Below are 17,028 nucleotides of genomic sequence, written 5' to 3'. Positions count from 1 at the left end.
TTCATTTTAAAAAAAACAAAACATCAAGCTCAACTAATATTTTTGCTTTGGCTCTGTCAAGGATGAAAAATGAGGTACTTGAAACAGTAGAGGGCCCAACTGTTCTTAACTTCCTTTCCCCATGAGGCAAAATACAATGAAGTCTTGCCAGGAAACCTTTTTAATATGTGATTTTTTCCATCCTTACTTGTGTATATAAACAATATTTTAGTAGCTGTCTGCGTTGCAAAGTTAAATTTATTCCAACACTGTTTCCATACCATTTGCAGCACAAGTAAGTTCATCATTCTCCTCATACCCACGGTAACCACAGCTACCTTTCTGAGGGTCCCTGGCAGGGGCAGCAGTGCAGCTGTGCCAACATGAGGAGGAGAGCAGGGACTGGAGAGTGCCCAAACACAGCCAAGCCCCTGCCAGAGCCCGGCTCTGCCCACTGGCCCTGCACCAGCTGGGAGAGACAGCTGGGAGGAGGAGGAGGAGGAGGAGCTGAGCAGCCCTCACTGCAGACATAGCTCTGCAGAGCATCAGGACAAGATGAAATGAAACCCCCAGCCCTACAACACAGCACCACGGGGGTCTGACATGCCAGTGTCCTTAAATGTTCACTCAGGGAAGGGGTTTGGTTATTCCAAAAGGCACCTACTAAATGCTTGCTACATTTTGACAGGGCTGTTCCTGTGATTTGATGAGATGACTTTTAGAAACAAATTCTGTCCATAATCGAAACTGAACTGGAATCAGCACAAAACTAGAGTAATTAATCTAAATTTCACAATGAGAAAAAAAAGCAAGTGTGCAACAACTTGTACAGGACTGTGGCATCCTCTTCCTACAGGGAGTCAGCACATTTCACCATAAGGCCCTGTTTTAGTAACTCAGAACATTCATAAAATTTCACATGGTGGAAGAAACTAGCTTTTTTTTTTTTAATTTAGTGGTTCTCACTAAAATGTTTATGTGAATGAGATGAATGTTAAAAAAGAACTAGAAAAAAGGATTTGGCTAACTTATTTTGAAAATAAGAGGGGCCTAGGCTGTAGAGACACAATCTGAAATTAGCAGCAAAAGGAGAAAAAGGAAACTCCTGACAGAGACTGCACTTTCCCTCAATCCAGTGCAACCATGCAGCAATTTTGTCAAATCAAAAGCTAGTTAAACAATCATGCACATGGTAAAAGGAGATTGCTTAGCTCCAAAGCGAAAAGATGGCTCGTCTGTGAGGGATGCTCCATGCTGAACTGCTAAAAGCAGAACAGGGAACCTGTCCTTTCATCTTTCCCAGCCATCTCTGCTCAGGAGTCTCCTTCCATCAGCAAAAAATCCCATAATCAGAATTTTAAAATTCTGACATTAAACTAGACTTAAGGTCTCTGATATCTGCTTTGGAGCTGCAGAAACTAAAAGACCTCAACAGGATGAAACTGATCCTTATTAAAAACAGAAAAGCTTTTGTAGACTTCAAAACTGTGAATCAGGAAAAGACTGGGAAGAAAATTCATGTGGAAGACTCAAGCTAACCTCAAAAGATTTCTCTCCCCCTCTACAAGGAGAGAAGTTTGGTCTTCTGGCATTGACAGAGCTTGTGAGCTCTCAAGTAAGGTTACAGAGAGGAAATGATTTCACTGAGGAAGAGATTGGTGTTAATACATGTGAAGAAGCAGCTGCTGCTGCTAGCTGTGCTGGAAGGTCTCTTCCTTACAGCTTGGGAACAAACAGAATGGTTTTCTTTACTGCACAGCCACCAATTTTCTGCCAGAAGGACCCCATGGCTCACAGGTCATGCTTGTTTACTTATTCTTTAAAATATGCTCTGATTTACTCTGTAGAGATAGTAATATACTCCGCATTTCACATTTCCTATCTGGTCTAGGCTGCAAAGCCTTTTGGAACAACCCACCCAAACAGAGAGTCCTCTCCTAAACATGCTCTTTAAAGATTTCTTTCTAATTTTTTTACTGACTTATTTTCTTTAAACGGAAAAAGGGGAATAAAAAAAAAGCCAAAACCTTGTGGGAGGCTTTTATGAAATGTACTTCCAGAAGCCCTGCTGTGCTGGCTCAGCAGCTGGCTCATTGGAATTTCAGGTATGCACTACACAGGGTTTTTAGGAAATGCTGGCTTATCGGAAAAGCAATGCTCCCCTTGGATCATAAAGCTGGCTTTATGGTCTTTTTGAAGACCATAAAACTGGCTCAGCTAACACATATGAATTCCTACCTAGTGTTGTAGGATCCAATCTCATTAGCACAGGCTAAGCTACGCCGTTGCATCAGGATACTTAAGGGTAAGTCTGCCATTCAGCTAGAAAGCTTATTTAAATAATTAACAGACCAAAATATGCATATTCCTATGAATCGTCATAAAAACAGCAAGAAAAACCTTTTTATTTAAAATGAAATTATGTTTCTTCGCCATGGTGTCATTTAACTACAACTGTTTAAACAAACCAGAACATTTGGGATCACATCCTTTCTCCACAAGGATTTTCTCTGACCCACGGGTTTTCACAGGAACCAGTCAAGGTTCCACCAGAACAAACCTCCACTCTGAAGCAGTGAATGCACAATGCACTTCTCTGATACTGGAATGTTTTGTCTCTGGCCTGGTGCCCAGTCCCAGCACATCAGAGGAAGGATTGTGCCTGGTTCTGACAACACACCAGGACTCACCGCTCCTCACACCCCAGGAACAGCACCAGCACAATGGACACTCATGACACATGCTGCTTATGGGATAGAAATACACTTGCAGAGGAAAGCTGTTGTGCTAAGGCAGATAGAATACTAGACCTGGGCTGACTGAGCTGCCTGAGCTCACTCACTGGGCCAAAAAAAAAAAAAAGAAAAAAAAAATCCTTTTTCTCACCTAAAAAACCAGGGGAGGTAACATACACTGAGACCTATATATGAAGCCTGGTGCTCAGCATCACAGAACAGCACGACACTGGAATCTGATCAGATCATCCAGAAGTTTGCCAGCTCCTTATTTTGCCAATTAAGGTCTTGATCTTGTTATAATCTCAATTTTGGAAAGATTTGTGAAGCCACATGGAGCTCAGTGATGAAGTGGGTATTTTGTCAAGTTTTTTAAGTGACAATCTGCAGAAAATGAAGGCTGCCAGTCACACTGCCATTTGAAGAATGTGCAGGTTCAGGTGTTACAATGTTTCTGAAACAGTGAGGGCATTAATAATGAGCTCCAGTTGTGATGGGTATATAGATAGATAAGAGTACTCCTCTTGGATGTCTAAATATCCAGCTGATTCCTACACTGAACCTTCTCAGAATTCCCAAACCAAATCTCTTTTAAAAATGGCTAACCTTATCACTTAAAATCCATTTTGAGTGATACAGTTTGAAATGTGCCTCCTACAACAAAACACAGCATGATGCTTGGGTCCTCACTCCAGGCAGCAGTATTTTGCTGCTACAAAAGAAAAGAGTTTTATACTATCCTCTGAATCGCAGGCACAGAACAAGTAAGCAGAATGAAAAGTGGAAGCACAGAAATATTTTTTTCCTAAGGATGGGGGAAAAGTCAGCCTACATTTGATGGCGAGAGAGAGTGGCTATAAAAGCAGCTGAGACACTTTAAGTGGGGTCAGTGCAGAATCCCAGGGAGTTATGCATTCTCACCCAGACATGGTAAAGTCTGTGGGAGGACTGGCTGAACAGAATTTGTATCCTCCAGTGCAGCCTAGTGAGCCAGCACACCTCACTCAGAGCACTTTCCAGTGAATTCTTTGCTGAAACATCTACCCATTTTCCTGACACTTTCTTCACCTATTTCCTTGCAAACCCATTGATAGGAAGGGGTTCACTGCCCTGACACCATGAGGTACATGCCCAAACACTGAGATCAGAAATGGGTTTTGAAAGAGTACGGAATGCTGAGATGACAAAATTTTCAAAAATTGGAAGCTGTGATTTAACCATTTATTGCTCACTGAGCAGTTGTGGCCTTACCAAGCAGATAGCCTATGAGTTTTAATTTTGCTTGTTTAAATGAAGGTGAATCTCTGGTGTATCTCAGCTGGGAGAGGCAGTGGCACTGCCAGCTTCACTGACCCATGTTGTTTGCTTTGACAGTGGTGCACTTGGTAACTTTGTTCATGACTCCTGAGCTAGCAAAAGCACCATGCAGGAGGGACTAGGGTGTAGTCATCTCCTGCCTCCAGTTAAACTTTAAGCTGCCTGCAGGGCAGCTGCAGTGGCAGATCCTGCTTTTGGCAGCACTACTTTTGGGCAAAATGGACCTACTTCTCAGGAGCTGCTGGAACTGATCCTCTCTACTTACTGGAGAAAGGAGCTTGAGAGGACTCAGTATTTGGAGAACATAATGCCTACAGCTCCAATATGAATTGAGAGGGCTTGCACTGAAATAATTAGTCAAGTGTGAGTGAATTACAGCAATCTCTCAAATGATTGGAGCTACTTAACACCTGTATATCATGCTCCACTTTTTTTTTTTTTTTTTCAGAAAAACAGAATAAAAAACAATCAGCGGGAGAAATGGATAACTAAATAAATAGGATAGATGAATTAAAAAAAGAAAATTTGCACAGATATATGACAATGAGCTGCAGTACCACTGGTAGTCAATAATGAGAGAGAGGAGGGGGAAGACTGGATTAACAATCTCTTATCCTCTGTCCCCACTACATTAAGGTCCACAGAAATACATGGCCTCAAATACTGATGACATGAAGGTTCAAAAATTATGGGGCATCAGATACAAGAACAGTAAAATGACAATTTAAACCTTTAACACGAGCAACTCCACTATTACAAGGTATTTTGGAGGTAAATTTTAAAGATCTCACTGAAATAGAAGAAAGGGAGATGCTACACCAATGAGACATACACAATCAACTATGCAAGTTATCAGAGAGGAAAATCAACCTCTCAACACTGTCAGCACAGCTGATCTCTTGGACAATGTGAGGAATGCAGATGAGCAGCACAATGTTATCATTAAGCTATTTAAGAGGCCACAAAAGCAACAAAACCATGAAAACATTAGCAAGGAGGAGATACTATAAAGCAGAAGTGGTAGGAAGCTACACTGAAGGTACATTTTACTGAAAGTAAATGAAGCCCAATGAAGAGATGGCTTTAGTAGCAAACAGGTGTTTCACTACCCTTGGTTTTCAGCTACATTCACTGGTCTGAATTTTTTTTTTAATGGAATATGGTATTACAAAGTTTTCATTAAAAGACCAGTTAAACAAACAAAAGATGATTTTCCCTGTGTACAGTTTGAACTGCTTTGAACTGCTGAGCAGCTGATAAAGTGATATGATGCAGTGAGGTCAGCAGGGCCTCATCCCCACCCCTCTCTTTCCAAGGAATACTAACACACTGTAATGAGCTGCCTCAGCAGCATAGCAATGTCATCAACCACACATCTCAGCCATCAGACCAGAGCAGATTATACCAAAATGCACAGCATCTCAAACATCCAAATTATTAAGGTCTCTTTTAAAGTAAGTAGGGAAATGCATTTTATGAATGCTCACCAAGATGAGACATGAAGGATACTTAAAGGATTGATAAAGGGCTGCTTTCCCTCTGATTTTCATAAAGGGCCAGTTCAGAGATGCAAAATTTATGTACTTTTGTTTCTCTTATGAGAACAGCACAATTACCAGTTATTGTAATACAATCACATTCAGAATACATAGGTTAAAAATGCAAATATAATCCGTTCTAAGATGAAAATTAGTTATAACTCAAATAACACAATTTTGAAAAATATGTAGGTTTAGAATATTTTAAAATATCTGTGAAAGGAAGTAGGCATTATTCTAAAGTAATAAATCCCTCTTTATAATGTAATAAAATTTAATCAAATTGAAAGCTTACAAAGTCAATTGATTTCTCACCTATAAAAAGATACAGAAATCCAACTGTAATCTTCCAGTGTTCTAAGTCAGATGCTAAAAATCTTTGATTTGTACTCATCAGGGTAATCATATTTATATGAGAACATTCCTGCTGTAGCACACATTCTTTGCTAAGTATTCACCTTATGCTCTTCTGCTCCATCACCAACAGGTTTGAGAGTTTGCATTGCAGCCATTTGGGTCCTATTCTGCCCCGAGAAAGCACTGCAAAGAATTCTCACTATGGTGTCACAAAATATATTGTTAGCTTTCTGTGATGTACTTGGAAACAGACCTCATTTGCCAGAAATACAGCTACACAGTGATATACATGCACACTCTAAAGACAAACAGCAAACACAGAACATTTTTCTTCCTGCAACTGACAGCTGGAGAATCCTGCTCTGCTTTAGCCTCCAAGTCACTTTAAACTGAGAGCTTAGAAAACTGTGGAAGGAAGACCAAAGCAAAAGAATAAAACATAATACTGCATAGTTCATAACCTGCTCTGTTTATTTCACACTCAGTTGAGAATACCTATTGCATTAAGATCCTAGTCAGGTAATTCTCCTACTCTCAGTATCTTATGAAGACTTCCTTTTTTTTTTTTTTTTTTTTTTTTACATTTTCTTACGCAGCGGAATACATTTCATTTCTATAGCCCTTTCTTTTCCTTTTCCAACTTATTAATACTTATTTTGTCAGTAGGATTTTCTTTTCTCTGTGCAAGTCTCATAAGAAATGGCAACACACAAATAGTGGACACACACAAATTGTGTAACAGCATTTTTAAATGCATAATTAAAACATGGATGAGGTTATAAAAATTTTTCAACATATGAAGATTTTATGCCTAAGTTATTCAACTATAGCCATTTAATGAATTAGAAAAGCAGCTATCCTAATCAAGGTGTATTAATGGTTGTCCCTCGAAAACTTGAAACCTCCTGAAGTCACTAAGCTTATCTCAAAATTTACCTTTAGCTCACTATGGATCAGCAGCTTGTGAAAATGATAGTTGAAGACATCTTATGTCAAATGCTCAGTGTCTTGCTAAATTAATACCTAGTCTAGGGCACTGATAATGGAAACACTGAAATAGGTATTAAAGCCTAACTTTATTCAAATTAGGCTTACTGCAAATGGTACCTCAAAGCATGTGCAGAGGCTGAAGGGGAAGTTTCCCCCAGACACCATGATAGAGGGAGCTATCAACTTTTAGTAGTTCTAAGGAGGACAGAACAAATTGGCTATTATTCTTGAAGTCTTTTACGAAACATGTGTAGAGAGGCAAGACATATCAATCTTATATTCTCACAACCTGTCCCTAAAATCATCATCTAAAACAGCCTCACATTGATTTTTAGACATTTTTAACCTTAAGGATGTTTCATCTTTTGCTACAGATCATAAATAATTTTGGCCATCAAGATGCTATACAGAAAACTCACTTTTGACAAGCAATGTGCAATTCAAACACAAGTGAAAGAAGAAAGGGAAAAGGGAAGATGCAAGTGCAATGAACATTGTTTCTTTACTTATGAAAGAAAAAGCAATGTGACAATTTGATGCCTACTAATTTATCAACCCTCCTAGCAAATAAAGCCAGCATACTAGGGTAAGTTTTTTAAATGTGTCTGTGTTTTTTATAGTAATATAATATCTTGTAGAATAAATTTTTTGATAGCAGACAAACAATTCTGCTCAGAATGGGCTTCAGCTCCCACAAGTGCACAAATTGCTTGCAACTGTTTTTCTGTTCAGTGTCACCTGCATGCAAAACTGTTTGCAATTACAGCTCTATAACACATGTGGACACAACAAGCACAGAGAGGGATTTTACATAGCAAAGAAGATATTTCTGTGGTGTAAGGGGCCAAGAAGGAAGGTGCCTGCAAAGATGTAAATCAGTGCACTGATTTACACCAGGTACTGATTTGCACCAGCTGAGTCTCATCACAGTTTTTTTTCAATGTATTGACTGTAAACACCCTGTCAAAGGCTAGAGGCAAGTCTGGAAAAGAAACAATGCTTCCTTATAATTATAGCCCATTTCTCATTCAGCAACTGAAATATGGCAGAAAGTAAACATTCTGATTCCAAAGAAAACCACAAGGCTATTGTTTTCCACTGAACCATGTCTTAATTTGTTTTCTTTCTCTGATAGCAAATTACTCCTCATGTTTTGCACTACCAAGATGATAATAACCCACACTTCTGCAATGGCAGCCCAGCCATGCTCAGGGTTTTGCTCAGAATTAGTAGGCTGGACAGGAACATCTTGCAGGCAGATGACACCTATGTGCATGAGGTTTGTGACTGGCTGGCCTGAAATCCAGCCAACCCTCAAAGCAAAAAGATGGGATTACACATTAATTTATTATTTCCTCTCCTTCTCTCCTGCTGCCAGCTCGTAGTTGCCCTGGAAAGTGTCCACAATACACCGGTGGGTATTCTTATGACTTTAAACACAGATAAATGTGAGATTGTGTCCCAATTTCTAAAAGAAATGTTGGCAGAGTGTGACATACATATTTTTAATATGCATCTCATATTATCTTTCCTAACACACATAGGCAATACTCCTCTAGAAATTGTCCTACATTTTTACAACATTGCTGTTTTTAAATCCTGGGCCAAGTTTGTTTGCCCAGTACCATATGGGTTAATGGTACAAGGCAAGGAACAGCACAGACTCAGACATGGTAAGGATGGGAGCCCTTCATTAAAAAGTTAATGCAAATTAGCATAATTTAACTTGTGCCCTGTTATATGGGGAAAAGTCTACTCACACAGTAATAAACAAAACAATATAGTGCAGTCAGAGATCAAAAATTGAGCAGAAACTCTGTAAAAAGAAATTTTAAAACTTACCAGAATCCTTTACAAAGCATGAACACATAGAAGATTTACTTTGCTTTTTAAAGTTCACTTTAAAGGTTAATTTCACTCATACTTGCCTAGTTTAGAATTACTTTCATTTGAAGTTTGGCATAAGACACAAAGCCCAGAGAGGAACCTTGTAAAAGTGGTATCAGTGCAAAACCTGCGGGCAAGTACAGTAAAATACTGAATAAGTATTTTCAAACAACTTCAAAGAGAAGACCCACAGGTAGAGAAGCCTGCTATTTATGTAATTAATTTTCAGTGGTGCTGAAAAGAAGTGAAATATTTTGCACACTGTTGTTGTAAAGCACAGGAGAGGTAGATTTACTAGTAGGATTGCACTTCTCTACGTATATATTGTGTTATAGAAGATCAAATTCAGCAGCATGTTTCTAATTAATTAGTTTCAAGAACCCCCGTCATTTTCCTCATTAAGTCATTGGTGGGAAGCAAACGGAAAGATATGGGAGGAAAACACAAACTTTGCCCTCTAAGCAAGAACAATATCACAGTTATATTACAATAGATTCATCCAACCAGCAGAATAGATGGCACCATAGACACCATGTCTACACAAAATAAAATTTCAGCCCACAAAAAAAAAAAGACTAATAAATTTGACTAAGTGCCTGATTACACAGATGAACTTCAAAATCCAATAGTTTAAAGTACTCCTCTCTTGGGTTTAGCATTGGTAGCTTCCCAAAAGATACTACTAATACAATCTACCAGAAAGCACATTTTCTTTGGGTCCATCATAAACTTAAAAGCTCTTGAAAAGTATTATCCCAGGCTTCAGAGGATGTCAGTGGCATGAAGAAAATCTTCAGACACAGAACTACAAGGAGAAAGGTTTGGAGCTTCACAATGCCTGTTAACATCAGATGTGGAGGAAACACTATGAGCCTGCATTACAAGACACTCCAGGCTTGTAGTCATATATCACAAATATGTGTGCAAATATGTATAAAAAACAATATTGCTAGCCTTTAAAATCTTCAATAATGGAAGAAACACTTTCATTCCCATTGAAATTAAAATGTCACTTTCCATAGCTATCTGAAATGGCAAACTTGTGTTTTGCTGCACAGCTCCGTGTGGAAAGCTGGAATTTCTGGTGTCGCAGATCAGGCTGCAGGGCTCAATGCATACTGTTCCCTTTTAATTACTTTTTAGTACTGTGTGTTATGGTACCCAACAGAGCAATAGCATCCAATACCAGAGAGGAGTCCTCAGCTTGTTCAATATGTGTGTCAGGTAATACAGAAGCTTCTGGCTGCCATTTCCCACTCCTGCTGTGACACCCTACCTGCAGTGTGATGCTTCTGTGGTGCACATGCTTCCCACAACCATGTTTGCAGAGAGAATTCCCATTTTCAGACAAACCAGCCTTTAAATTCCATTGTCCTGCCTGTTCAGAGAGCTACAAAGTACCAGGAGAAGTCTTTGTACATTATTCTTGCAGTGAAATCTAATTTGCAGTATAGTGGCACCAAGGCTAAAGTTCAGACAATGCACAGATTATTCCCTTATCAGAAAGGCTTCAGAGCCTGGAAGGAAAATTCACTTTGATCAATTGTGGCTCTCACAAAGCTCATGTAAAACAGAAAAGACAGAAATACCTTCCCACTTAAAAAAAAAATAAATCTCTGCCAAAGAAAAAAATTAGCTAACACAAGAGATTCAACTCTGGTCTGTTTTGAATCTGTTAAGAACAACAACTATGAAAGCACACATTTATATAAAAATCATAGCTGTAACTTAGTTGCCATCTCCAGTGTGGCATGAACAAGCATACTGCAGGCTGCTCAGTGTAATCAGCTTTAACACCCAACTAATTCATACTGATCATCACCAGATCCAAGGAGCTGTCAATTCTTCCATGGTACGGAGCTAGCTTGAAGGCATTTTGTGCAGCTTGAACATCTAGACATAATTAAATTTTATATTTGCAATGGCACATTCTCCTTGATGTGAAAACCTCAAAGTTTGCATATAGAGATATGTATGCTAACAAATGATCAACAGGAATAAACTACTGATAAAGATCCTACCTACTCCTTATCAGAAGCCAAATGATATTTCCCAATTTTGTGCAATTTTATTTTGAATCCACAGATTACCTCACATATTTTTCCTAGTCTCATGATTTTACTGCTCAACGTGCACTTGATCAAAGTGTCATCCTGTTCTGTGCACATACTGCAAGACTAAATAGAAATGCTAAGATTACCACTTCATGTCTTCAGTCCATCAGACTTAGCATCTTGCAACAAAAACCCAAGCTGCCTGTCTCAGAAAATGGCAAAGCAAAAGGTTTGCTGGAAATGATGACACATCATTAGTTTAACTTTGAGGCAAGAGTCTTGTGAGTTCTTACAGGCTATAAGTACAAAAACCAGCAACACAGCAAAAGGAAATGGCCTCAAGCAGCACCCAGGGAGGTTCAGGCTGGACATCAGCAAGAATTTCTTCACTGAAATTGTTGTTAAGCATTGGAACTGGCTATCCAGGAAGGTGGTGGAGTTACCATCCCTGGAAGGGTTCAGGAAATGACTGGACATGGAATTTAATGCTTTTGTTTAGTTGACAAGGTGGTATTCAGTCAAAGGTTAGACTCAACCTTAATGATTTTATGATTTAGTTCACTTTCCTTTATGATACTACACTTTCCTCTCTTGTTTTCTATGATGCATTTCAATCAGAAAGTAACCTCAGTTTCAACATGCAGGGAAAAAGCAGGAGCAAAAATGTAATTGTATACTGATTAAACCAAAACATTTCTGCATTAAGGCACCTTACTCGCTGTTAAACCTTTTTTAAAAAGCAACTTATTTATACATTTGAGTCCCATTTGGTAAGCACAGTTTTTTTAAAAGAGCTTATCAACAATTTTAGGTAGAAAAAAGAATTCGTATTATCAGATCCAAAGTGTGACAATAACAACTTGCAGCTGCTTATTCATCAACAACTCCAAGTGCTGGTCTGATTCAAGAACAGATCCTGTGTACAAACCCTTGCTATTTTATTGAGGCCTGTGGTTGTAATAGAACCTGAGTACACTTATTAAAAACAGCTGCTGTAACAGAAATAGAGAATCATGGTATATTACCATTTAAAAACCCCCAAATTGAATCAATGGAAGTCAGCAGAGACAAGCTTAAAGAGAAGTCCTTAAACAAAATGGAAAGATCAACCACTGTTCTCAATCTACTTTACACAATCACTTAATTAAGCTGTTACAAAATGTAAATAAACACCATTCATAATGAGGAAGAAACATATGTGGTGTGTTGTGTTGCATCTATCTTTGCTATGTAGATATGTGAAGAAGGCCAGCAGTAGAGATACACAAAAACACTTAGAGAATCTCTCTTCAACTTGATAATCACTAAAGCAATGTACATAAAATGTATTTTAATTTCATTTACATAATAATGGCCACTAAACAATAGGAAATCAAACAGCCATTTAAGATTTTTAAACCGTTGTTCACATTAAATTTTATTCACTTTTCTTGGCTACTCTTTCTTACGTTTTTACAGTTTCCTACTACAACATAACCAATTCCCTAAGAGCTGCAGCCTGGCTCCTTACGCACTAAGGACATGTAGCTATGACTAGCAACAACAGCAGCAGATATGACAAAGATTAATGTTCCTTTTTGTTCCAAGTTGTGTACAAGGTGTGAACTGTACAAGGACTACTGGGTCAGAGTGAAGGTGGACTGTGCCTTCCACCATTTTCAGAAGAAAACCCTCTGTTACAAGAAAGCTGTCACTGGTGGATGCTGAAAACATGAACTGTGGGAACTCTTTCTGCAAAAGTCTTTTATTGGCTGGTTCTCTTTCACAGCTGTGTAAGTGCTCACTGTGTGGGAGTCAATCATGTTGGTTATCTGGTAAAACAACCTGATTCATTTTGTCATTCAGTGCTATTAACTACCCTACTATAGATGATTCACTGGAGAATTAATGAATTTAATCCCTCTGTTCAAATACAAAACCAAACAAGAATAATCCTCTGGTTTATAACTTTTAAATAGATAACTTAAAGCCTTAATGATGCTTAGAGTACATTAGGAAGGCATCCACTGAAACTATTTAGCTAATGGTAACTAGACACTACCATTAGAAAGCCTAATTAATTGTGATTTAAAATTAACTCTGATTTGCAACAGACCATAAAACATCCAGACCAAAATTTTATCTATTTATTTGATGGTTTGCAAAAGATCAATTTAAAGAAACAGTATCAATAACAATGGATAACAATTGGTAACAATTATCACTTGTTATTTCAACACTGTTCTCAGTATTTGCAACTGCAGTTTAAAAACAAAATTTAAAATAATTGGCAGGCCTTAAAATTCATACTAGATTGCATTTATCTTGGCATTTTTACATGCAAATAGTTGTGAGGATAAATAAAAAAATAGAAGTATACAAAAGGTTTACAAAAGGCATACAAAAATAGATTTATATGATACACCAATCACTATCACTTTTTACATTATATCTTACAATTTCATACAATAAATTGCAAATAAGGCCCTGCTAAAGGAAGAACCTGATTTCTGCTGTTACAAGTGCCCTCAATTTCAATAGAAAAAACAGTCAATATGATTTTACTGCAATAAATGAGATAAAGCCTCAAGGAGGAATTAATTCTTTCAAAATTTCGTGTTCTATAAATAAGGAGAAAATTTCAAATTAATAAATGAAAAGCACAATCAGTTTAAAAAACAAAAGCCAGAAACTGGCTCAGAAATTGCTAGCTTAAAATACACAAGCTGGCAAACAAACAAAGCAATGAGACACGTCACAGGAACTGCTCAGAACTGCAGCTCCCAGTCTATGTTGCAGCACAGCTATTCTTTCACAGCACAGTATTTTCAGGGTATTAGCCAACAGGGCAGAAAAACCAAAGATTCTGCAGAAAATGAATTATATTTATATCACAATCAAGTAAGGCCTTGTTGAGATACTTTTTATGAGTCATTCTTAAAAGCATTTGCTAAATTCCCCGATGTCCCAAGAAAAGAGACATAGTGCAAGCAAGGCTGAATAAAGTGAAGAATGTAAATTTTTTAAACGTATTATGAAAGACTTTCTTCCTCTCCCCATGGACCAAGAAAGAATACCAAATAAATACTCTGCATTTGACATAAATGACTACTGACAAAACAACCTTTGAAAGCAAGGGTATGCTCATGTTTCCCCTCTAAATTTATGGTCAGAAGCAATGCAGAGATTGACATGTCAGGGCAAGTGCTGCTCCAACAATACTTTCCCTGATGACCACCCAGCAGTACCAGGAGCTGCTCTGGTCGGCAGTGCCTTCCCTGAACAAACCTACTCCACGACAGCACAGCTCCCAGGAGGGCAGAGAGTAGATATAAACCTTTATTGGGGGTCAAGAAAAGTTGTTCCTCAGCCTTTTGTAAGGGAGCTGCCAAACCCAGAGCACAGTAGAAGAAAGAGAAAATGAAAATAAAATCTCAAGCAAACAAATAAAACTCGAAAACCACAACCCTGGGTAGAAAAATATACAAACTATCATTATTCTAGAGACAAATTACCTTTTCTTTCACTGCCTTTCATGTAAAGGTGACATCAGTGCCTTTGAGCAACCTGCATGAAGGCCCTAACCAGACTGCAGAAGCAGTAGTCAAGGATTCCTGCTGAATCTGAATATAAGCATGATTTCAAGATTCCTATTCTGTTTCTCACCTACTTCCTATCTTGCTTTTCTTTTATACATCTATATAACAAAAAATGCTTGGCATTAACACTACAATATAGAAGATCTATAAGGGCATCCAGAGCTGTCCTCTGCAAAGGGAGGATGACAAACTGTCTGGATTTTCATTACCTTACATTTGGAAAGCTTTTCCACAATTGCATAAACCTCTTTGTTTAAAAAAAAAAACAAACAAAAAAAAAATAGGTGAAAAAATTATAAACAGAACTTTTTACACAAAGCATATCAAGGAAACTGTATCTAGCTTGTGGACTGGGTTTCTGATCCTTGACTCAACCAGTAACTTAATTCCTAACCCAAAGAAATATGTGAACATTTATTAATTGATCTTTGTAGTCTTACTTTATCAATAAAGAACTCACCAGAAATATCCTTTCAAGTTGATCTTGAATGTCTTTCATTCCTGGAAAAGCAGCGACCCCTTGAATCATTTCTACAAAGATACAACCCACGCCCCTACAGAAGGAAAAAATAAAGACAAGGTTAGAAAGATTCTTATAGACCAAAAAGCCAACAACAATGTTTTTGTATCCTTTAACGGTGTTTAAATATTTGTTTTAAAATGATGCCAGGTGGAAGGACAGACACGTGCATTTGCTAAAATCAGTGTATACAAATGAACACTTCTCAGGTGTTTGAAGAAAAGTGTAGAGGTAGCAGGAATATGATTGGTGAGTGTTGAGACCAATAAAGGCACAGCTGCTGATTTCTGTATTAGTGCTTCCCAAGCAGAAGAGTCATGCTCCTAAAGAAACTCTGGAGATGTGGGAATGGCAGTGAGAGCATCCTTGGGAGAAGCTGAATGGGGACAGGCAGAGGACTTGGAAGCACACTTAGCATAGGAGGAGAGGAATCTGGGAAAAGGTGAGTAAAAAGGAAAAGGGCATGTGGCTGCTCACAGGCACTGAATTAACTACCACCCAAATGCTTTGGGGATGTACTTGCTTGGACTTTCTTCTCCCTCTTCCAGCATAACTGAAAGAAGCTCAAAGCCCATAACTGCTGACCCCAGTCCCCAGAAGCTCTGGCTAAGAGGTCCTGAATGGGCTGAGGGATCCTGCATGGTCCTCCCTGGGCTCCTTTCTTCCCCACAGCAGCTACCTCCTTTACATCTCCTGTCCCTAGTTTCCCACACAACCTATTCCACACAAGTCCCCCTCATCCCACTGAGTTAAACCAGCGGCAGATGTACTGGGAAATCAGACAGTAAAAATATCTGAGGCACACTAACTACAACACAAAGAATGCATTCTCAAAGGTTGAGGACTCCATCTCAAATTCCAGATGAACTATAAACTCCATACATCTCAAAAGGAAAGCAAATTACAGACTTGCACTTATATCTTTTCCAGATGAAAACATCTCAAGAATTGCTTGTTCCCTCAGCAAAAATAATTTTAAGAGAAAACTTCCCTTTTGGCTATCAATAGGATGCAGAATTTGATTATATGCTTCAACTTCTTCAATTGCATTTTTCTGCATACACGTTTCTACAACTTTCATATGCAAACACCCACATATGCTGCACAACCATGTCTGTGTAAGCAGCCACGCAAAAACACTCTTCACTCTAATAATATGTTTAAATCCCCAAAACATATCAAAATGAACTAAGAATTTGCAACACTAACTACAGCACCACCTCCCCATAAAATTGAGATTCTTGTTTCTGTATCACAAAAATCCCAGCAATAACCTCTAATTTAACTTTGTTTTTAGAAGTAAATTATTTGGAAGGTAGTAATTACATACTTTTTCATTGCTTATGCATCATGATGATACATTCAGAAAACAGCATTTAATTTTAGGATTTGTGTGCATATATATTGGTGAGGAAGTGGTTCTAGAATAAAACAACTTAATGAAAACAGGTTGCATATTTTCGTTAAGACTGGAGCTAAGTACTTACAGATACCAATTAACTAAAAGTATCAGCAAATAACCTGTGCTTTACTCATCTCTCAGGCTTTCACAAATACCCAATAATGAAACAATCTTACATTCCAGGACAATGAGGGCTGATAGTCAAATTTTTGAAGAAGAAAATTAAATATACATCACCATTTTCTTATTCTACCACCCAGAGCATAGATATACTAAGTAAAGCTTCTCATGGCATAGAAAAGTGGAAGAAAACTTTAAGAAAGCACAGTTGCAGGCAAATTTTAGAATAAATCAGGTGTTTATAAAAGAGAGGTTAAAATTTATGTTCCATATGCTTCTGCTGGTTACTAAATGAACTGAATTGATTAAACTGCCATTCATCATTTAGTCTGGTTAGTGCTTCATTAGGCACAGATAGGCACAATATATCTTTGTCAAATGCTTATAAACTGTACCAGCATCTCAGGCAAGGAAAAATTGGAGATTTTAGCCAGGAGCCATTTATTCAAGATGAGCAATAAAACAATCGAACTTAGACTAAAGAAAAAAGGATCACAGTTCTATTGTTGCAACCAGAAAACAGGCATTTGATTAAACCAGCATATCACTTG

General features: G+C 38.1%; 1 protein-coding gene across 6 annotated transcripts in view; it reads right to left on the bottom strand.

The window, feature by feature from the left end:
- The window catches only part of CDK14 (cyclin dependent kinase 14), a 341,412-nt gene that overhangs the window by 137,861 nt on the left and 186,523 nt on the right, over positions 1 to 17,028 (bottom strand). For all 6 annotated transcript variants that reach the window (XM_064409653.1, XM_064409650.1, XM_064409676.1 and 3 more), the window contains one exon: positions 14,896 to 14,989. In XM_064409653.1, coding sequence (XP_064265723.1) covers positions 14,896 to 14,989 — 94 coding nt within the window. The remainder of the gene's footprint in view (positions 1 to 14,895; positions 14,990 to 17,028) is intronic.

The sequence above is a fragment of the Passer domesticus genome, chromosome 1 (assembly GCF_036417665.1).
Source record: "Passer domesticus isolate bPasDom1 chromosome 1, bPasDom1.hap1, whole genome shotgun sequence".
Taxonomy (NCBI): domain Eukaryota; kingdom Metazoa; phylum Chordata; class Aves; order Passeriformes; family Passeridae; genus Passer; species Passer domesticus.
This window is presented reverse-complemented; position numbering and strand designations above follow the sequence as displayed.